Here is a 23,350-nt window from a genome sequence, read left to right on the forward strand (position 1 = left end):
ATCTCGCGATAGGGGCCCGGCAGCGGGATGGGGCCGGGCGGCGGTGGCCCCTTGCGGCTGGCCCTGGGGCCGCGCTGCCTCTGGGCCGCGGCGCTGGGGTGGGCGCCGCCGAGGCTGGCGGCCGGGACTCGGTACGGGCTGTGGGCGGCCACGCGGCGGGGCGCGGCGGCCCCTCGGGGAGCCCGCGGGCTGCGGGGCTCCAACCCCTTCACCCGCGGGCAGGAGGAGGAATGGCGGCGACGGAACCGGACGGCGCTCACCTACATCGCCGCCGCCGCCGTGGGCATGGTGGGGATGTCGTACGCGGCCGTGCCGCTCTACCGCCTCTACTGCCAGGTACCGGGGGGGCCCCGACCGCCGCTTTCTCCTCCCGGGGGTCCGCGGGGAGCGAGCGGCGGGGCTGAGCGCGGCCTTTGCCTTTGCCCAGGCGACCGGGCTGGGGGGAACGACGGGAACGGGGCGCGGCGCGGCGCGGATCGAGGAGATGGAGGCGGTGAAGGAGCGGGTCGTCAAGGTCACGTTCAACGCCGACGTGCACTCCAGCCTCCAGTGGAACTTCAGGCCGCAGCAGAGCGAAATCTACGTGAGTGGTTTCCTCCCCTCCGTCCCTCCTCTAACGTACTCACAAAGGCGGCTCGGAGGCTTCAGGTTCTGCCTCAGGCGGTTTGGTCGCCTCACGTCCCGATCCTGCAGGGCCCTCGGATTGTGCGTTTGGGCACTGATCTGGAAGAAAACACAGCTGGGGCAGGCCCTAGAGCTTACCCTGCAGGCTGCGTCCCCAGCGTTGCTCTGGAAGGCAGGGCCCCCTGTCACAGAAATAGGGCCCCTGTCACAGCAATCAAAGGGTTTCTGTAAACTTTTGATTTCTCTTGGTTAAATGGTAGCTGCCCCTGACCCTTCCATCAAGCTACCAAAAGGGATTGCTGTGTATAAATCCACATATTAAAATAGCTCTGCATGCTGAGAAACTGCTGAGAGTAACAACACCTCAGTGACAAAACGGCTGAGATTCAAAATGCACACATGTAATGTTGCTGATGGTTTTAACTGATAATGTGGGTGAGTTGTCTATAAGCAAAATGTTTGTGAAATAGTGGAGTAATCAATTTGAAATGGCAAAAGAGAAGAGGAAGTCAATCTACCTAAACTCTAAAGGACTCTGGGGTCTGGAGGGTTGCAGGGTATTAATAATCACCATGCAATTACTTCATACAGGTGGTACCAGGAGAGACTGCACTGGCCTTTTATAAAGCGAAAAATCCTACTGACAAACCAATAATTGGAATCTCTACTTACAATGTAGTGCCCTTTGAAGCAGGACAGTACTTCAATAAAATACAAGTAAGTCTGAGACAAGTGATATTTTTTTTCCTAATTTTAATTCTGGATTTTACTCTGTATGTATCAACATTTTAAGAAAATATCTTAGAATTTTCACATGGTAGTGCATCTACTCATTTTTAGACTTATCTGCATAAAAAACTTCACTATGTGTCCAACTAAAGTGGTTCCCAAGTATATGATATTTAGTACAACTTACTTTGTGGGCAGGCAGTAATCATTGGAGCTAGCCTGGACAAGTTGTGCTTTTAGACATTTCATTAAAGCTAATTTTTTCCTGTCACACAAGAGGAACAGAATTGTTGTCCTCTTGCTTGTATGGATGATCCTTCCTTAGGTTTTAGAGACATACAGGGAAGGGGAGTTGATTTAAAAAATAAAATCTTCTCTTACTTTGGCAGGGAAAAAGTTCACCATATTTTCTAATTATTTTTTTCCTCCCTCCTGCAGTGCTTTTGTTTTGAAGAACAGCGTCTGAATCCTCAAGAGGAAGTAGACATGCCTGTCTTTTTCTACATTGATCCAGAATTTGCAGAGGACCCTAAAATGGCAAAAGTTGATTTGATCACCCTCTCCTACACATTTTTTGAAGCAAAAGAAGGACAGCACTTACCACTTCCTGGATATCAGTAACAGAAAATCTCTACATAATTTGACTTCTACTGCCTGACTACCAGTTTTGAAACTATTTTTCCATTAAAGGAAAAACTGCTGGAGTACTGTGCAATATGAAATGATATTATTAAACAACTGTGGACATATGCTGGTGTTACGAAAACATGTATTTTTATTTTATGTTTTTAAATTTGTGCAGTTGGAATGTTACTTTTTAGGAATAAGTAGGAATATTACTTCTCTATCAGAGAGCAGAAGAGAACTCCATTCATGGAATAGAGAGGGTTGTCTCAAAGCTGTCTTTCTATTGGATGATATATGTTAGATTAATTCTATGAGGAAAAAAAATAAACTTAAAGTGTTAACTAAGATCTTTAAATACAGAAAAACAAATCAGCTTATTGAATATCTAAAAATGCACTGCTGACTGAAAAATAACTAGCTTGTATTCAGTGAAAGATATTTACTTTTTTATAGAGCAACTTAATCAGTTCACGAAATCTCAAAACTAAACAAAGTTAGACTATTGCTTTGTAACCCTCCCATAGCACAGGAGGATAGGATGATTCAGAAGATGATGCTCTCTTGAATTATTACTGAATCAGTAGTTCATTTGGTAAGAGCAGACCGCTCTAAAACTGTTGATGTTTGAACGGGGAACAGTAATTTAAATGTAAGCATTTCAAATCTGGGAACTGCTTGCAGAAGCATGTGATTTGAAAGGCAAATAATCTTATTGTCGTCTTTGCATATGTCCTGCTTGGTTTCTATGCAGAAACTTCATTTAGAGTATCAGAACTGTTAATGATTCTTCTGTCACTCCTGAGAAGGCTGTACACTAGGCACACCGACGCAGAGAGAAGCTATAAATGCTTTGAAGGGAAAGGCGGTACATAATCAACTGCTCTGAATTGCAGGCTAAATTAATAAGAGATGTCTCCTCAGAAAAACAAAAGAATGTCAACCCCATTCAGTCTGACAAGGTCTGTCCAGAAACATACCACCTAGGTACTACTCAGTGTTTACAACTGGAACATGTAAGCCTGTATTTATGTAACTTTTTGCCATTATCTATGGGATAGGCATAATAATAATTTAGCATAGTCTTGCAAATAAGGAGTTGCAGAGCAGGTTTAAGTGACATACCCATTTTCAGACAGGAATTAATCTCAACATAGCATCTCATCTAATAGGCCAGTTCTTTCTACCCTTTTCAGTGGATGAGATCTAATGAGGTTTAGACTAATGGTTGTTAAGACTCTAAAAAGTTAATGGAAATAACTTCAGACTCAATTATGTTTGCATACAATAATTAAAAAAAAAGTGCCCTTCTCTGAAAATAAGTGGAAGCTATGTTTAAAATGCATTTTTGTACCAAATAGCTTTTGTGTTTAAAAAGATTCTCGATGACAGTGTCTTATCTTCACTGTGTATTTATTAAAGTTTTAAAACTTTTTCATTAATGCTTTCATATCTCTTATGCATTTTATCCAGCAGAATGTGGATCCCACACAAGTGAAAAGCATCTGTATGAATATATCAGCAACCTAAAATTCCAGGTGTGCTTCAGAAAAAAATGGGATCAAAACTAATCTTGGAATGTAGGAGAGAAAATAAATCTCACCTTGATTATCTTTAATCCATCTTCTTTTTGAAAGGTGAACTGATTCTGGAAGTTTTCTACACATTGCTTTATTCTGGCCATGTGTTTTAGAAGACAAAGAATAGTCCCTTGACGAGTTTCATAAAGATGCGAGTCTTCCCCTGAGTTTGAAAGCCCAAGTTTGCATGGATACTGAGCACAATCCAACAACAAAACAAGCTCTCTAACTTCAGTAATTAGCCTGTTTCCTCACACAGCCTTCGTATCTGTAATTTTGTATCTTTAAATATGGAAAAGTTCAGTTAGTAATCATTTCATTATGGATTACCATATTGATATAGCCTATTTAAACCTGTTACGCTTAGGCATGCTAGGGTTTTAACAACATAACTAAGCTGTAGAAATAAAACGAATCCACCTCAAATCCTATTTTCTAGTTTTCTCAGACTGCTGTCCAGACCATTGCAAATAATGAATGAGAAATAATGGTAAAGAGGCTTACCTTTTCACCTCTGCTTACAAAAAAAACACCTTTACTTCCTCATGGTGTTCTATTGGTCCAGCTAGCTGCAAAACTGCTAACTGGATAATTGAAACACCATGGATTTACTCTCAAATACTTCTAAAATGGTCCGCATTTGAATATGCGTGTCAGCTGGTAAAAACTCGTAAGTATTGGGGGCTAAGCCCTCAGTAAGCATTTGCTTTTATTGGGAATTGTACACTATGAAAATTGTACAAGACTGAGAACTTGTTACACTTAACAGTTAACAATGAACATTTAAAACAGTACTTAAAAGCAGCCAGTTTGCTTATCAGCTGTGAACATGAACCAAGTTCTCAAGATTCGTATCAATTATAAGTTAAGAGAACTCTATCTATTAAAGTGCAGATTTAACATTCAGCATTAAAATAGACAAGGCACTTCATTTATTGAAAGATAAAACTGTCATTAACAGGTTTAAACAATTTGATTAAAATAAATGGATAACTAGTGCTCATCTGCATTGTAGATGATTATTTTTCCTTCACCAGAAAATAATCTCTGCAGGGCAGGAATGTTGGAAGAAATGACTGATCCCCTTCCAATATTTACCAAGTAAATAAAAGTAACAACAACGTAGCAACAAGCAGCTTTTTTTCTGTTCTGCTAATCATGGATGACAGCACCTTACATCCCAGCACAGGTTCTTATTTAAACAAAAATCCTATTATTTATCAGGGTTTTACAAAGAAAACAAAACCTGTATTCAGAATATGAATATAAGAAAGTAACCACTGTACTTGAGTTATCTGTCAAGAGGCCCAATTTTCAAACAGTCCTACATATCAAAAAACCTTTACAAATTTCTAGGGAGATTAACATAGGCCAAAATAGAAATTGGATTACGCAGTTTCTTTAAATATGACGTTCTGTTTCCTCCATACGGAGGGATGAGCAGTCCAAAGGAACAGCTATCTCAGAAGAAAAGCTTTTTTCTACAGCTGTGAGTCCATTTAGTTTACTTTTACCAGATGTCAAGTGTTAGTTACTTCATATGCAAGTGACTTTGAAAAATGTATTTTAGAGGCTCCAAAACTTAGAGAAATAAAAATATAAATAATGTAAGTTACCTTGAAGAATACACAAACATTTAAGACAAATTCTCAAGATGTAGATCCAAGTAACTCTTTCACATAACTTACTGTTCCAATACCTATTGTTCAGTGTGTAAAAATCCAAAAAAAAAAAAAAAAAAAAAAAAGGTTCCGTGGTTCCTTGTGGGTCCCTTCCAACTCAGGATATTATACAATTTTATGATAGGAAGCAGTGCCCAGGACCAGCATCAGAGAGTAACTTGTGAACTTGTGTGCTCAGTAAAAGACTTCACCTCCCTCTTCAGCATTCTGTATCCTTTTTAACTTCTGGCTTCAGCACAGTGACATCAATTTCTTCATAAATAGCTCTGAAAGAAGAAGAACAGGGCAACTCCTACATCACAGTTTTATTTAGACAAAATGCACCAATGAAACCCTGCCCAATAAGGAACTGCCAAGAGTTTTAAGTTGTTTACCTACTAAAGTAACATGAGTAGCAGGTTGCCTGGCTTTCTACAGAAGCAAGAACTAGTCCTATGGTGTGTTTGTGACTATACGTTTAAGGAGGAATCTCTGGACATTATCAGTTTTGATTAAATGAACTTGGAAACGTGACTGCAAAATACAAATGGCCTGCATGCCGTGAGACATGTAATTATTACACTACTTAAAAAAAAAAAAAAAAAAAAAAGAAAGCCTTGCTGAGATTTTTCTACCTCAGAATTTGATGGTTTCTCAAAGTAAGTTTTATGCAGATGATTCCATTTTTTTTCTGTTTACTGTTAAAAATGACAATGTAAGTTTCTTACTAGTTTTCTGCCTATTTGGTCCTTTGGAGATTCCTCAAATCCATTCCCATTGGTAGCTTGTATTTTAAATAGAGAACTTCCTTGAGATTCAGCAGAACATTTTTTTAAAAAAAAACAAAACAAGATCATCTTGAACAGAAATTAGGTTGGCTCATAGAATCATAATATGGTTTGGATTGGAAGTGACCTTTAAAGATCTCCAATTTATATTAGCAATCCAGTTGGTCAGCAAACTTGCTCTGAATAGTGTGGTCTTCTCTCAGAAGAAAAAGACATCTCAGAATTCTTGTTTGGCACCTAAAAGAACTGAAAATTATCTATTTTAAAAGCTACTTACTCTGTGGGAGCCAAAGGATCAAATTCCATTATCTCGTAGTAATGAGGTGACTGTGACTTGTTCTTTGATGTGGCTGAAGGGTAAAGACAGTTAAATACAGATTGAAATGTAACTGAAAGAACACTTATTGCATGTTTTTTTTATATCTTTCTGAAACTAGCAGATTTTCTCCCATTTATCTAGTTGCTTTAAATGGGCAGAGAAGCCACGAGCTATGTAAGATTTTTGTCAGTGTTTGTTGCTGTTCCTAGTCTTTAACAGGCACTATATAAAGCACTTAAGTGCTAACAAAAATAAATTATAAATAGATTTCTGTGAAAATTAAGAAGTCTGCAGTATTTATTACCTGCTGGTGACGATCCATTTAATGATGTAGTATGTCCAGTCTGCAGATTTACTGGATTCAGAGGCACTGGGCTTAAAAGAGTTGCCAGCTGAGGAAATCGAGCAAAACAGTACATAAACAGATTGATCTAGGAGAACCTGTTTGACTTAACTTGCATAAGTGCTGACTGATCTTTAGACTCTCAGACTATATCAAGTAAATTCCAAAAATAGGTCAAGAGTTATAAATCTAATTAACCTCCCTTCCCCACACAATGAAGTTCAAAACATCTTTTAGGGTTATATATAGCACATTTGTATAATTTACTTCTGTGTAATTTGTTACACTACACACAGGTGGCAGTACAGCTGTCTCATTTTACTTGCAGTTTAAAATAAGGAGTATGAGTAAGTGTTTGTGGGGCTGCTTTTCTATTTCATACTGCCTACCACAAATTCAAAACAATACCTTGAAACCCATTCATATTCTTTGTATTCCTTCTGTCATGGCTTTTTTGTCTGCAGCATATGCATTTGTCCTATGCTGTATTTGAATTTTAATTTATTTATTTTAGAGGTGCTTATTTGAGATATGAAATGCACCACAGTAATATAATGGCAACAGGAAGAGATCGCAGCTTGCTTCACACAGTAACAGATTAAACACAAACAACACAGCAACTTTTTGCAAACTCCATTGAGATTCTGCTAGACCTAAAAAATACGCTTCCACATTGGCACCTGTGGTATCACCACAGGAAAGTTGGCCTGGTCAGCAAATACAGAGCATTCCCTGATGTCTGGAGAAGCGCCGCAGAGCAGATTTTAAATCGCATTTGGACAGCAGTCAGGGTAAATCCAAACAGTTCTCCTTATGACAGTTGCCAGCAAGGACAGATTATTCCAAACATGAGCGTTACTCACATTGCTGTATATATGTCCAGCTGGGGTGATTCCACTATTGTTTTGTGCTTCAGTTGTAAATCTAGGAGAGAGCAATAGTTCCTCAGTTACTTTCAACGTATTAAAACTACATATCACAATAACTGCATTATTATTTTTAGCTGGTTTGTCTTCACCATATGTCACAACTATGCAAGAGCAAGTGGGCCAGTGTCCCATTTACCTAATAGGTGGGAAACCACAAAGATTCTTTTTCCTATCTTAAACCATTCTTCTTGACTCACACCATTCATCTATTTCTCCCTTTAACCACAGCACTGGTAAGACTCAAGCAGAAAGTTGTATATATCCCAAATATGTTGAATTTAGGTTATGTTTGTCAGTATTTAAAAAGTGCTGCAGGTGTTGTATATTTAGCATACAGGTAGTTTTCACTTGTTTTACTTGACTAACGTGTAGAAGAAACATTAAATAGCTCTGTTCTCAGAACTTACTATGAAAATTTTGTATCAATTACAGAGGGCTAATAGCTCCGATTATTTTTTACCTGCTACCATTTCTTGATAAGAGATTACTCACAGGAATTGCTGAGCTTTTGTAGTAGTTGCTAAATCTAGCTGTGGATAAATTGACGGATGGTGTTTTCTTGCATCTTCAGGGTGTGCAGATATGCAATCTGAAATTCAAAGCAGTACTTAATGACTGTTTAAACATTATTAATCAAGTGTTCCATTACTTGCACTACGATCATTGAAGGAATTAAGTTTTGTTTGGAAGGTATATCAAGAATATGAAATGAATTCTGTTTACTGCATGAAAGACAAAATTATAACAACTCTGATAATATATTAGTTGTAATATATTTATTTTCTTGTTCATCGTCAGAACATCAGTAGTGCTATATATGGTATATACCAATTTAAACTCCTTTCACTATTTCTAAAAACTAAAATAGAATTATACGCATTTATTTTTTGGAACATATTCACGCCTTTAACTTAGGTGTATGGATACCCCTAAAGAGTGGATAGACAAAGACTTTTGAAATCAGTAATTCAGGGTACCAAAGTTCGGAGCTTTAATCGCTCCTTTCACTATGAAAGAAGCCTAAAGTTAGATGAGGTAAATATGTTTCTTGAAGTGAACTGCTGTTAACATCAAGTGCCTCCTTGAAAAAAATTAAGAAATCAAGGGAGTACAAGCAAAGCATATCTCCGTTTCTTTCTTCCAAGACTACAGAACAAGCAACTACCATACTGTTTCAAGAGCTTTATTGTACAGAAAACTTTTTTTTTTTTTTTTTTTTCAAATTTAAGAAATGTGGGAGAAAGATTATTGCTTCCACTGTAAACTAGTTACAAGGAACCTTACACTATTTTTTTTAATATATATATGCACATCAATCTTCATGTTTCTTTAAATTAAGGAGTATCTTAGTTTACTCTCTTACAAGGAAAGTCTTGATCCCTCCACTAAGCTTGTGTTGGTTTACTTTAGGAAATCAGCGGGCAAGGGAAATATGCATTCATCACTTACTGAGGCCTGAAGACTGAGAGGCTGCAGAGTCAGTTCCCAGCACTGTTGACACTGGACATGGAAGATCTGTAGAGAGGTCAAGTAGATCACTTGAGGGAGCAGATGGCTGTTTCCTGTACAGCTTAACATTTAAAAAGGGACACATTATTATTTTTTTAAAGGAACATGTATAGTTTTAAATAAGCAATTTAATTGTATGTGTGTGTGGAAGTGATAACTAATGAAACAGAAAAACTTTCTAGAAAACATGAGCTTCAGCAAGGTTGCCATTTCAAAAATTTAAGAAAATTCAGTAGTCGGATATGGGACTGACTCAGTTCCAAAGTATAAGGTTGTTCAGATGTAAGTCTGCTTAATCCTGTAGAATTATATTCATATTACTTATGTGTGTTATTGTGATTTGGTAAATACTTAAGAAATGGATTTTTTTTTTTCAGTCCTGTTTCAGATTGGAAGAGCTTGAAATCACAGAATTTCCCAGAGCACAGAAAAAAGGTTTCCCTTGTTTCTCATGTGAATGTGAGAGAATTAAAAGCACAGCCAAAGATTTTAATAAAAACCACATGCTTGAATCATATGGGTTTGGTCACACCAGTTAAAAAAAAGCATTTTAAACTTGGAGATGCCTGAATTAATATTAAAATACACAGACTGCACCATTAGGACTACTAACTAATCCAACAGTCCATTCATCAAGTAAAAACATCTACCTACATAACCAGGATGTAGTAACAGCAGTTTTTCAAGGGAAAAAAGATTGTCTTCTGCCTTTCTTTAATAATTATCAGCTGTATTTCAGCATTCACAATGCTGTCATTTTCCTTCTGAGCCCTAGATGACTGTTCAATTATGTCTTACGAGAAGCTGAAACATGCAAAACTACTTTGGGCAATATAATTAACAACCATAATGATCAATTGATAAAGGACAGTCAGATTTGCTACGAGCCATTATTCACAACTCAAAAGGCTTCAACTTCACAGAGAGAAAAAAAACATCAGTAACAGTGAATTCGGATAGTTTAGTAGTATTTTGGTATGTAAATACTTACAGCAAAAAAGTGAAATAAAACATAGTTCCCCACTTCATATAAGGCAGATAACTAATTGTGCTTAGCTATAGAGGTAATAAAATGGAATTTGAATATCTCTCTCTTTCTCTTTGCCTCATTTTTCTCCATTAAGCTTCCATCTGAGATTTGACATTGTTTGTTACTTTAGTTACAAAATTTACATGGAATTCTGCAAGTGAGACTTCTGAAAATCAGTAAGAGCAGTATCATCCTGCTGAAGACAGCAGGCTATACCTCTCAATTAGAGAATAAAATGTTGCTTATACTTGAAAGATTTTTCACACTGAACAGAAATAGGAAAGTTTATAGTCCCGCAGCTCACAACTTCACTTATTGTTACTCACCTCTTCACGTTCACGCTGTATTCTCTGATTCTCCAAGAAACGAACTCTGTTTCGAGAGAACCTGTTAAAATTACAAAGCTAGAGGTTTGTTCTGAAATTACAGAAATGTGCTACGTAAGAAGCTGGCAGTTGCAACCAAAGTCTGATTATCAAAGGACTGCAGATAGACACCAGACAAGCACTACAGGTGTTTTTCTCTGGGGCACTGCTGTGCTGAAAATCTGATTCATTTTACTCCAGGGCTGTGGTCCTCTAATGATCTACACTACCAAGTTAGCTTGTCCTTGGGCTCACTTTTGGAGACAGCCATCTGTTTCTTCCAAAACAAACCAAGGCACAGCTGACAAAGTTTGCCTCTGTTCATACCAGACAACTGATGGTGAACATGCACTGTGCCAAATCTGGCTCCCTCTGACCAACTGTGTCCCAAGAAGGTGATGACTGAGGCCCAGTCAGGTGATACTCAGCACCTGTACAGCCCATCTGCTAGAGAAGCAAGGGTCTTGGATCCTTAAGGGGGCATGGACATGAAGTCTGTCCGCACAGCTGCGCCTGGTATTCAGGGTTACCATACTGGTGAGTCCCACAAAGATAATATATATGTAGGGAGGAACAGAAGAAAAAACCAAACAAACTGCAGAACAACTATTTATCTGAAATACACTAAGTAATTAAAAGTTGCTAAGGCCACTAGAGGGAGTTATTGTTACATATATATGAGGCCAGTTTATTGCACAATGGTGACTGCTCCTTACTTAATTTGGACTCTGCACTAACAATCAGAAACAGAGAATGCAGCATGACTTGTCTTCAAACAATGCACACAGTATGAAACAGAAGCAACTAGTTAAAATCAGATTGTCCTTTACACATCTCATTGGTCAGAGGGAGATCCAAAAACAAATCTTTCACAACAAACATTAATGAAATTTTAATGCGTAAACAACTGTAAAGTGCAAATGCATCTGCACTCACAAAGACTTGCTACATACAACCCCTAACATCACAGTACTAAAATACAGAAGTGTTCTGTCCAGTTTCACAATGGCCTATAATTGCTCCTTCAATCACCTGGTGTCTTCTAAAAGGAATTTTTTGAATTATTCATAATTCAAGAAGTTCTTGGCATTTCTAGCATTCTTCAATCTTAAAAATATAACCCCACTCCTGACTCACATGGATTTACAGATGCTCAACAGAATTCTATTTTTGCTTTACTAAAATTAAACACTTTGTAAAGCAAGAAGTGAAGACAGAATTCTTTCAAGAGTTAGTGCAAGATGTGATGACACTGCTGGAGACACAAGAATAAGTGAAAACTAAATGATGTCAAGATTAGGCCCAAAGTTTGTGCCACGACACTTAGAGGAATAAGTAGGTTTTCAGTGTAGCAGTCAGAAGAGGTTTAAAAAGGAAAGCTGATGAAGCTCTCCACATCTATTGTGTTTAATCGTTAAGACATCTGAATGTCAGCAGTCTTCCAGGGAAAAGTTATGTATGAGTAATAAATTGAATACTAAAGGTAGTGATAATACTCTGAAGGTCCAGGCTTTCTTGTGCTGGCAGAAGGGTCATAGGCTTACGAAGTGTACATTATTAGCTCAGCTCCTTATAGCATAGTCATAACCACAACCGTCAAGTGGCCACACCAACATTTTTACAAAATGCTTTTTTTTTTCCTGACAGCCCTCTGACCTTCAAGATGAAGCCTGATACCAAAAAGTTACTACATTTTTTTTTGTTCATAGTATCTCATCTATGCATCTCAAAGGAATCATCCCAACTCTGAACACATACTGCAATATTTAAAATGCTTACTTCAATTAAAATAGATCTTAGAGCATGCAATTTCTCCCTGTGGAATGACACTAGGAGCACAACTGAGCCCAGCATTCTTCATTTACACTGAAGAACAAGAATAAAGATGTGGAATTTCACTGTCTGCTCAGAAGGGGAAAGGATTTCAATGGCAGCAGTGTAGCTAGTTGTTACCTTGGAAGCACTTTTTGAAGCGAAGCATGTTAAACTCCTGACTCTTGCTTTGTGTTGCGTGACTTAAACAAGGGTCTTAGAAAATCATTGCTTTAAAAACTACAGGTAAGGTAAGTATCTGTTAGGAATGCCCTTTCTTTCCTTTATCCTGCACTACATGAATACCCTCTAACACATTTCTCTCATACGTCCAGGTTTTAGAACAAAGTAAAGGGAAATCAGTTTACCTCTAACACCTGTCAGAAGTTTATAGCATTCTGTACAAGGACTGCTACCTGAAAAATTTGTCTCCTTAATGCCTATCTATTGACTGACATAAGAAGTAAGGGATAGAGAATTATGTAATGGACTTAAATTCACCCAAACCCTGTAAGTGAACTCTTCAGGTCTCCCTAGAAGATCCTGTTTTTCACATGCATAAAGCAAATTATAATTTGTTCCTGGAACCATTGTCCTTGTTACAAAAGTATTTCTAGAATATTTCCTAGCCAAGGAGGACATAAACTACTTAACATGGAAGGCTAGTTCCTATTAAACCAGAATGCACTCCACGAGTATATTCACTGTGATACTTTGGGGGATAATACTGAAATTTTGAGTTTAAATTTGATTTCTTTTTTGCTAGCATCTATTCATGCTACCACTGATATAACAGGCAAATACAAAGGATGTCAACAGAAGTATTGCAGTGCTTCCATGCGTGAAAGAAAACATTTTCTGCTGTAAGGCAGGTAGAACAGCTTGTTTCAATTCAGTTGAGAAAAGCAAGTGACTCTCTTAAGCATGCAATAAAACTGAATGCTGTTCCATGGCTGATTTCTGCAGTAAAGCTGTCCAAGTTATTCAGAAAGGACAGCAAATATTCTTTCCTGGAAGTGTATACATGTAGCAAAAGTAAGGACCATCACCAGGACCAAAGGGTTTGTAGCAAACTGATGGCAAATTCACTGTGCTCAACCAGAAAGGAGCATCAAATTCTAAAATTATTTCTGTTTGTGTGCCTCCACCTAATTTCCTGTCTATGCTGTTAACTTGTTTCACCACATTCTAATAGTTTTCTAACTAGCTTATTAACTGCTTCTGAAGTGCTTAGGGGAAGGCAAATAAACAATTTTCTCCTTTTGTTGTCAACTTTCTTTTCTGGATTTAAGGAAAGAAACGTCTCCTTGTAAAGGTTCAGCATTAGTCACATAGATCACCTGTATCCATTAAGCGTGCTTATCCAGTTAGGACACCAAATGTGAGAAGAGAGACCCTGTACTTACCTTTCGTGTCCCAGAAGAACATTATTCAGATCTTCATTTACTTGTATTAACTCAACTATCACATCTTCATTTTCCACTGTAACCAACAATTCCATGATTCTCTCCTGCATCACCCGACAGGTCTTATACAGTTTCTGCCCGAGGGAGGGGAAGAAAAAAAATAAATCACAACTGTGGTCTCCTAATTTGTCAGTTCTAGAGAAGAATGATAAGACAGTCGAGTACTGCAGACTCACAGGTAACATCCCTTCATTTATACAAACCACACACATACCAAGAGTTGCAAATAGCGTAATTTTCATGTCTTTGATCTCTGCAAAGCCAGGCTGACAACTCCTACCATCACTGCCAGCACTCCTACCCCTGTGGAGCCCCTACCCACGACCTTCATTTCTGAAGATCCATCTGTCTCTGAAGTCTAAATTTCAAATTGCAAAATAATGAAGACCCCTCTGGGTGATGCAGAGCACGTTTGATTTGAGTCTGATTGAAGCTGATTAAACACAGTAGGACACTTCACATGGCTGTAACAAACGTGATCCTGGTTCAACATCTGCTTGAAGAAAAGACAATAGTAGTGTACAGGACAAAAGTGCTCTGTGACACAAGTCTGTGCCTCTTCCTCTGAGTGGGGAGGTTTGGATGCACTTAATTCATGCACTTTTTGAGAAAGCTACACAAACCTAGCAGAATCACCTGACAGGAGATGTATGAGGATTTACTGAGTAGATTTTTGCATTATCGCCAATTGAAATGGAAGTTAGTTTATTTACATTCCTCCCCCCTGCAGATTTTGCATGTTCAAAGGAACACATTCTTTAGCATCAAGAGCTTTATCTCATCCAAAATCTTTTTTCCACAGCAGATTTTGCAAATGCTGCCTGGCTCTGCTTAAGGAAAAAATAAAAAAAGGGGGGGGACAGGACTTACTCTGTTTGCACACAGCTGTTCAAAAAGTGCTCTGCCATTATTTTCAAACTGATCTGATTTTTCTCAGAAAACATATACACAAAAAAATCTACATGGAACTTGTGTAAACGGATATTTTATGCCCCTTAGCCAAATCTGTGTAAGGATTACACAGTACTATATCTCCTGGTATTATATTTTCACAGCCCAGGATAAAACACACAAAAATGTATTCAGTTTAATGCACGTAATTAAATTTTAAACCTCTTCAACTCCACACCTTATTACATTAACCCCATTCCAAAATGTGTATTTCTTATGGATCTATTATACAGGCAGACAGGTTCCTTTGAAAAAAATCAATATGCAATAAGTAGTAAATTGAGATGCTCATTTCAAGCATGAATTTGCTAGGCTTTGCTCCTACTCACCATGAAACATGTACTCTAATGTTCTGAAAACTGGAGTGTTACAACAATGGACTACCAGCTGATATAAAATCAGTGATTCCAACAAATTTGTGCTAATGCTTACCAGCTGATGATCTGGACCTAAATTCCTGCATGTCCATCAAGTATGTCTATTCCCTATCCAGTACAAGTGTTTGTTACTTCTTTTGGTTGATACTGGCTTTCAGCTGCTCTTGAACTTTTCTTACTGGTAAGCACAGTATTTTAAGAGAAATCTGCTATCTTAAGCCTTGTGTAGAACAGGGTGGAGAAAGGGAGGAGCTAGTCACTAACAAAGCTACAGAACTGAAAGTATGCTGCACTGATAAAGTTTCCCCTGTTAAACTTTTCATTAAGAAACCCTGGATACTCAGTAGGACTGATATTCATCTCCAACTCACTCAAAGCCTAAACAAGCAGCTCTTGTAATAAAGGACGTTGTTCTCCAACAACAAAAGCCTAATCCAAGCAATCCAGGTAGAGCCACAAACAAACGGGCACTTTAAACATAGTTAAAGAAATAGGCTAGCCATGCTTGCTGTTCTGTACCACTCAGTGCATAGAGAAAAAAAACAGTGAAACTAACATAGAAGGAATGAGTTTTTAGGCACTCCCCCACAAATGGGAACTCCACACCCTGTCCTCAACCTTTTGCCAACAATTTTATTACTGGGAGTGCCAATAAGAATCCACTGCCTTGCTGTGGGCAACCTAATACGCGTACCCACACACAGAAGGGCCACGCTGTAGGAGCCAGGAAACAACACTTTTTCTGTTTCACCTCTACCTCCTTGGACCAGCAGCTCCACAGAGCTCTGCAAAAGAGACAGTGGTGGTGATGTCAGGAATTTCCAGGGGAGCAGAAACAGCTGAGAGATGGATTGTCTCCTATCTGGTTCCCCCAGGCCAGCAGTGCTGCCCGTCACTGACGATGAGACACAGGGTCAACTACTGCTCTCCGTATCTCAGTGAGAACCCATCCATAAAAGGACACAGCTGAACAGCACAACCCTGAAGGCAAACCAATAGTACCCAATAAAAAGTTCCTTGCGAAGGAATAATTCTTCACGGGGCATGACAACCACACCAAAGGCTTGTAAAAATTACATCAGTTCTTCAATACATTTGATGTTGACAAATTACCAAAAATGTTTCCTTTGCACAGAAGTTTGGGGGTAAGTTTAGAAACAGAAAGGTGTGATAAAAGCTTTTTGAATTCTTGCAGAAAATATGAAACAGCAAAAAGTCCATTTAAGATAAATCACTACTGAAATACTAAAGTAATACTACATTTTTAATCTCTAAAACAGAAAAAAGCCTGAGCAAATAGAACGTATGTATATTCGCTATCAAATCTAAATGACTATTGCAATACGCTTCCTTCAGGCTACACTTAAACAGCACGTGGCTTCACCTATTGCACAGCAAGCTCCCAATCTTTGAGGTCATGCACACAAAACCAAGGCTTCGTATTCTTCACTGCCCTTCAGTTTGCCTTTAAGGTACTGGTAATAATAAAGAGAGCCCTGCAAACTCCAGGATGGATGAGAGATTGTGTCATCACCTGTTTTCCCAGAAGGCAGCTGTGTTCACCTGGAATGTTCTCAAGCATGTTCTGTCAAACAGCCCTAACAGAGAACGCTCCATTATGAAATTCCTTTGCCCTTGGAATTCCCTAGAGCTTGAATTTATATTGCAAACTGTTTTGTCCTGTCACGACTATCTAGATGTCAGAGGAAGGTGAAGGAGACAAGAGAAAGCTGAGCGAAATCAGAGATTGAAACCTGAGTTTGGTCTCCATTTTGCAGTTTGAATCCAGATGTTATGAGAAAGGGTACAACATATTCTAAAATCAGCTTTGACCAAACAAAGAGTTCCTATGACAGAGTTAGTGCATACCTGTAAAAGATTCATATCATCCGGATTTTCAGAGCCAGGAACATTTTCTTTTAATATTGATGACATGACTCTCACATTCATTTTTGCCATATCCAGTTCACTGTACAGTTTCCCAATCTGTTCAGTTCAACATGACAGAATATTGTGCAGGTGAACAGAGTGAGCAGAATAATTCTTACCTCTAATATGTACTTTCTTCCCCATTAGGTATAAAATAGCTAATTAGCATTATTTTACTCCAGTGACATCCCTTGAAAATATGAATTATCTCAGCTTTTCTATGTCCAATCACACTAAGATTAGGTACCTCAAGGGAGGCTGTAGCGAGGTGGGGGTTGGCCTGTTCTCCCACGTGCCTGGTGACAGGACGAGGGGGAATGGGTTTAAGTTGAGCCAGGGGAGTTTTAGGCTAGATGTTAGGAAGAACTTCTTCACTGAAAGGGTTGTGAGGCACTGGAACAGGCTGCCCAGGGAAGTGGTGGAGTCACCATCCCTGGAAGTCTTCAAAAGACGCTTAGATGTAGAGCTTAGGGATATGGTTTAGTGGAGGGCTGTTAGCGTTAGGTTGGAGGTTGGACTCGATGACCTTGAGGTCTCTTCCAACCTAGAAAATTCTGTGATTCTGTGATAACACTACTTGTTTTCTGCACGTTTAGTGCCTCTCACTATTGAGAAGACTGTTACTCTTTTTAGTTAGCTACAGGCCAAGCAGGAACAGAAATGAACTGTCCTTTTCTTTCTAAGAATAATCCCTTATTTGCATAAGACACTAGTCTTATGCAAAAGTAAGTTTGGCTTTCTCTCTTATCTTAGAAGTAACTTTTATTGATTTGCATAACAACATCATAAGAGATCGTGAGAAATTCTCATGCTCAAGCAAATGATTCCACTTTTTGGCTGGGTACAACCTGGCATTTATCCAAGTGATTTCTGCGTGCTTTGCTTTGGCAAACCACCACGTAAAGCATTTTCAGGAGAATTTCACCAGCACATTTTAAGCAGAAACTCCCCCTCCCCTCCAAACCTGTAGTAATGTACCTGCTCAGCAGTCAACAGTAATGTTGGGCCCGTGGGAAGAGGCAATAAGGTCCGTTTGGTGGGATTAGCAGAAGATGGTGATGACTTTGTAGGATGCTGAGATGAAGACTGTTAAAAGACAAAAGAGCAGAGCTTGAGTTTAACAGGAGAATTGGAACTGACATCCAGATGAGAGTGCTACAAAACGTCTCTGTCAGACTAGACACTGGGCATTAGCTTTCGCATAATCAATGCTCCCAGGGAATTTGTTGAGCAAGGTCTATTTATAAGAATAAATCTAATAGCTACTTTGTAATGAAATCAGGCTTGGAATTCAAGTATCTTTTAAATGGGTTTGCTAGCAAATCCCATCACAGATAAAATGGGAATGGCTAAGAACAGGCTGTCTCCTTGACCTCTGAAGCCAGGGAGAACAGGGAGAGTCCTTCCTAAAGTGCCACTGCAATTTTACAGCAAAGACTAGTTTAGAATACATTCACGCCTGGAAGCAGAGACAAGGTTGGGGTGTTTCCATTCGTATTACAGTTGAACTGACTGCAGTAAAAAAGACCCTGCACAAAACTGCATAGGTCACATCCTTCATTTCTTAGAGACTGAACTAAAAATTGCATTCAGGTCTGCCGCTGCCTAGATCAACGGAAGGTTTGTGACTGACTTTAATGGACAGATATATGTGGTACACAGAATTGTCTCTACTGCAATCAGTGGGGAAAGATTTATTGTCCAGTGAAAGCACTTTCTTTCAAATGTTCACAACACAGCTTGTTCAAACAGCCATAAATACCCGAGCTTTTGCACACTTCACTATTCAGTCATCAAATCAAACTCATGGTAATTGAGTCATTCCTGTCTATACTGATTACAGACAACTAATTCTATAAGTGCAAGGTTCTACCCAATGGTGAATGCTTTCACACTTTCCCAAGTCTTGTGAAAACTCTTCTACTAGAAAACAAATTCTGAAGAGAATTGTTGTAAAGCATGTACTGTATTTTTAGCCACTGTTCAACACTCAGAACATATTTACATTTAATTTATCCTAGACACTACACAATGGTATCTATGATATATGCTTAAATAACAAAGGTAAAGATTAGCCACAAGGTCAAATATTATTGTGTATAAGATGTGCAAACAAATGGAGAGATGTCTTACAGATTTACACCACTCTCGGTTTAAAAATTAAACACAGATAATGTTCCAATGAGGCCTTATTACAGCTTTACAATAAATAAAGGGGGGCCTACAAGAAAGAGGGGGAGAGACCCTTCACCAGGGTGTGTAGTGACAGGACAAAGTGTAATGGCTTTAAACTCAAAAAAAGAATAGATTTAGATTAGATATTAGGAAGAAATTCTTCACTATGAGGGTGGTGAGGCACTGGACCAGCTTGCCCAGAGAGGCTGTGGACACTCCTTCCCTGGAGGTGTTCAGGGCTGACTGGATGAAACCCTGGGCAACATGATCTAGTGGAAGGTGTCTCCACTGGTGGCAGAGGGGATGGAACCATGTGAACATTAAGTTTCTTCCCAACCCAAATCATTCTATGATTGTATCAATGCTCAAATTTTGAATGGTATGTGCTTTCATGAAAATCTTAATCATTTTAGTTGAAAACATTGCAGTTCTTTAAATGCTTTGGAAGCCTTAAGAGACACACACTTCTGTTTTGAGAACATATTTGCTAATTTGTGGCTTGAAATAAAATGACACTAGTATATAGGCCAAGTTTCTTTGTTGTTATCTTAGCTGTTATAATTGAAACTGATTTCTGCTCACGTGTTCAAGTAGTTTGGTCATACGCTGCCCTGGAGCATTTGAAAAACAAAAACAAACACACCTTCTGTGCCAAAGAGCTCATACAATTAACACATCCTGTTTCTGATTTACAATAACTTAATGAAGTATCCTTGTGTATCCCCACCTTAGGTCCCCCTGTGCTGGTGTCAGCAGATGGAAACTCCACTCCTTTCTTCAGCAATTCTAGATAAACTTCTTTTACTTCGGTCACATCCACCATTCCTTGGAACCCTCGAGCCCATGTCTGGTTTTGAAATAACAGTAACAGTCACAGAAATGGACGGTCAGTAGGGTCAGACAAGCCCTTCTAAAACATACAGTCCTAAAGGCAAGTGATTCCCTGAACTGAACATTTTCTCCTTCCACCCAATCCAACTAACTCCACTCAAAACAGGAGGACCACCACCAAAGCTCTGAAGTTCGCTGTCACCCTGCTTACACCCAGAGGAAATGCATACACAGGCTGTGAGGGGAACATAAAAAGTGGAGGTTGACATTTTCCCAGGACTCTTTCTAGTTCTCTCTTTTTGTCTTTCACACTGTGCTACTCCTACATGAAGCAGATGCAGAGGAATAAAGTCCACTTTAGGAAGAGGTTCCCATGAATACACTGCAGTACAGAAGTTGGCTGTATCATTAAATCTTTACCATACAGCAGAGACAAAACAATCACTGTTTACTCTAGACTTACCATGATGAAGGTCAAGATTCTCTCCTGCATGTCAATTGGCAGGTTGTATCTTGGATTCAGTAGTTTCACCAGCTTGTCCTTACAAAAGTCTTTCTTCACAACTAAAGACTGGAATCTAGGACCACAGTTCTGCACACACATATCAAGCAGCTGTGCATACAAAAACTTCTGTTACAAAGATGCTATGAACAGAAAAACTTGAGTGCTTTTGTTTATTTTTGTTTAAATTGTTCCAAGGTGTTGTGAAGAAAAAGTACTAATGGATATGAACGGACTACTGCCAACCCTCTTACCACCTTGTCTGAGGACGTTACTAGAAGGAAACTTAAGTTCACCATATATCTTGCTATTCCTATGCATATAGGAAATAAAATGGGTTACTCAGAATTAGACTATTTTAACAGAGAAGCATGTCACAGCAGTTACTGAACATGCAGTACTTAAATAGTGTGAAATCTGTCCATGGCCTGAAAAAATGACTTGTACAGATTCAGTAACAGAATTAATTCAATGCCTAGCAAACAGGTACCCTAGTCTAATAGTAAGCTTGTTTTCTTCTCCCAGAGAGCTCTTCAGAATCTAAATGCATCTCTTCTAATCTGTCCTCTAAAGTGAGAGACTAATGAAAAAACAGAAAAGAACAAATTCAACTACTCAGAGTACAATTTCTCCATGTGTTTTAAAGGTCACATTGATTTGAAGCAAAACAAGTGAATTGTTCCAATTGTCAGTTTCATCTTCACAAAAGGAGTCTACTTTAAAAACTGCCTGGAATGCTCATAATGGGATCCCTGCAAGCAGCATGTCTGCCCTACCAAGTACAGAGGCATGTCACCGTGATGTAAGACTTCTCCCTTGTACACTGGAAGTAGCTGGATGCAATTCCCATGTTACAGAAGAGCGATCAAAGGCTTTCAGTATGTCCCAGCCACCTGAAATCAGCCCCATACAAGATTTGTTCTGAAACTGAGGCCAACAGGATCATGTGCAGAATTAAGAACAGAACTCACCTCGCCTGGCTTAAATCTGAAGGCCAACCAGAGGACTATGACACCTCACGTAAAGAAAAATAATCACTTGTGCTTTTAACTCATCATCCTGATTTTTATTTTCTCTCCCACTTTAAGAGTGAGAATGGAAAAGTGAAAGCAAAGGACAGAATTCACAGAAGTTTGTAAAATGTTGTGGTTTTAGTCATAAAACTTCCCCTGAATCATGCAATAGAATAGACAGGATGTATTTGCAAAAGGATACATAGATTTTTAAGAATGCTACTGTAATCATGATTAAGTATGTTAAATACGCTTTCCTATTCAGGGTGGACTATATTTGGCTACGTTGAAGTCATTTTAGTAACTCATTTTCCAGCCTCAGGACTTCGGGATTTCCTCCCAGCGTTATCAGGAACTTATGGGAGAAGATGCTTAAGACCAGAAGAAGATATATTGCTGAAATAAAAAGAGAGTAGAACAAAGAGACACTGGCAGACTGCTGTGCAAAATAACTGAGAGATAATTAACAAAAAATCTTGGCTCAAATCATTATTTTTCATTTGAAAGAGTACATGAAACACATGCTAATAAGCCAAGTCATTTGCCTGTGCAGTACTTCAAAGATGGTTTGTGTAGAACATTTTCAGCCCAGTGCATGGGAAATTCGGTATGCTACTCCCTATTATTAATTCTTTATATAAGGGACCGAGTATTTACCCTCTGAATGAAAGTACTGAAGCTAATGGGCTAGATCCTCCACTCAATTATGCCAGTCCAGCCCACTTACAGTGAAACTAAGCTGGCGTAAGAGAAAGAAGAATTTGACTTAATTATTTTTAACTGGACCATTCACGAACAAGCCACTTTCATACTAATAACACCTTTCATTAGAATTTCAATATGGTTATTTATCATTGCAAATAGGACTGCACCTTCCCGAGCAGTTCCATTGGAACAAATGGATCCAAGGGGGCCAAATCAAGCAGTGCTTCACATAGCGCAACGGAATCTCAATAGAAACATGTTCTAATAACAGAAATGGCAAATTAACTTGAATCAACTCATTAACCTTCCCCTGGATGATTGCTGGAACTGACAGAGCTGCTATGTTCCAGGCTAGCTGATATCAGACATCCAGCTAAGAGAGCTGCACTGAGCAGGAAGGAGGGAGAATTGTACAGGCAAAGCCCTGGGGTTCACAGAAAACTGAGATGATAAAAGGCAAACTGTTAAAAACTGTATGGCAGAAACATGATAGGAGAAGTTACGGAGGATAACAAAAGAAAAGTCAACTATATTCCTTATCAATACAGGCCTTACTAAGAATCCAGTAGGGCTAATTGCTCATCTGAAGCAGCCAGATGTTGCCCAAAAGCTGTAGTGAATGGATTTAGTCTGCAACAAATACCTCTTAAACCTGATGTGAACGCAAGAAACACAAACAAACAGTTTGCCTTTTAATATTTCTGAGCAGTAAGTTGTCAATTCCTCTCCAGGATTATACTCTACTAAATTTGTAGTGATGCCCTACCCAGTAGAGGTTTTGAACAGCAGACGCTATTTCTAGGTGCCAACTCCTAAAAGATACTTTTGCATTTCAAAACACTGATTTTTCAGAATGTCTTGAATTAAAACAAACAAGCAAACAAAAAAAACACGCATTGAAATACAGATTACTTTTGCTCCCGCTGAATATCTTTTATTTTCTTCTTTGTCCATATGCACCATAAAGTGCAATAAAATCTTACATTTCTGCTCACAGCTTTAGATGTAAGTATGTATGTTAACACAGGTGCAGAGAAGGACACATTTAATAAATGACTCCCCCATGTGATGTTCAGTTCCTAAGACCT

General features: G+C 38.8%; 2 protein-coding genes across 4 annotated transcripts in view; one reads left to right on the plus strand and one right to left on the minus strand.

Annotated features, from left to right (window-relative positions):
* Positions 1 to 12: 12 nt before the first annotated feature.
* Positions 13 to 2,102, plus strand: COX11 (cytochrome c oxidase copper chaperone COX11). The gene is made up of 4 exons (XM_084492009.1): positions 13 to 336; positions 428 to 583; positions 1,216 to 1,341; positions 1,792 to 2,102. Exons 1-4 carry the CDS (start codon positions 28 to 30, stop codon positions 1,972 to 1,974), a joined length of 774 nt encoding a protein of 257 aa, XP_084348135.1. The 5' UTR covers positions 13 to 27; the 3' UTR covers positions 1,975 to 2,102.
* Positions 2,103 to 2,238: 136 nt separating this feature from the next.
* Positions 2,239 to 23,350, minus strand: part of TOM1L1 (target of myb1 like 1 membrane trafficking protein) — a 34,463-nt gene continuing 13,351 nt past the window's right edge. For 2 of the 3 annotated variants that reach the window (XM_084492007.1, XM_084492006.1), the window contains 12 exons: positions 20,506 to 20,655; positions 19,939 to 20,058; positions 18,015 to 18,122; positions 16,977 to 17,093; positions 13,720 to 13,853; positions 10,463 to 10,523; positions 9,047 to 9,167; positions 8,090 to 8,186; positions 7,532 to 7,592; positions 6,630 to 6,717; positions 6,284 to 6,356; positions 2,239 to 5,505 (listed from right to left, as the gene is read on the minus strand). In XM_084492007.1, the coding sequence (XP_084348133.1) occupies positions 5,439 to 5,505; positions 6,284 to 6,356; positions 6,630 to 6,717; positions 7,532 to 7,592; positions 8,090 to 8,186; positions 9,047 to 9,167; positions 10,463 to 10,523; positions 13,720 to 13,853; positions 16,977 to 17,093; positions 18,015 to 18,122; positions 19,939 to 20,058; positions 20,506 to 20,646 (1,188 nt within the window). In that variant the 5' untranslated portion in view covers positions 20,647 to 20,655 and the 3' untranslated portion in view covers positions 2,239 to 5,438. Of the gene's footprint in view, positions 5,506 to 6,283; positions 6,357 to 6,629; positions 6,718 to 7,531; positions 7,593 to 8,089; positions 8,187 to 9,046; positions 9,168 to 10,462; positions 10,524 to 13,719; positions 13,854 to 16,976; positions 17,094 to 18,014; positions 18,123 to 19,938; positions 20,059 to 20,505; positions 20,656 to 21,515; positions 21,551 to 21,759; positions 21,916 to 23,350 lie in introns of those variants that run through there. The other variant, XM_084492008.1, reaches the window with a different exon arrangement.

This window comes from Aythya ferina (assembly GCF_964211825.1).
Source record: "Aythya ferina genome assembly, chromosome: 18".
NCBI lineage: Eukaryota > Metazoa > Chordata > Aves > Anseriformes > Anatidae > Aythya > Aythya ferina.

Excerpts from the sequence above, each read along its gene's own strand:
- COX11 (XM_084492009.1), top strand. The coding sequence starts at position 28 with ATGGGGCCGGGCGGCGGTGGCCCCTTGCGGCTGGCCCTGGGGCCGCGC. Across the intron at positions 337-427 it reads TCTACCGCCTCTACTGCCAG|GCGACCGGGCTGGGGGGAAC; the intron begins GTACCGGGGGGG and ends GCCTTTGCCCAG. Across the intron at positions 584-1,215 it reads CGCAGCAGAGCGAAATCTAC|GTGGTACCAGGAGAGACTGC; the intron begins GTGAGTGGTTTC and ends TACTTCATACAG.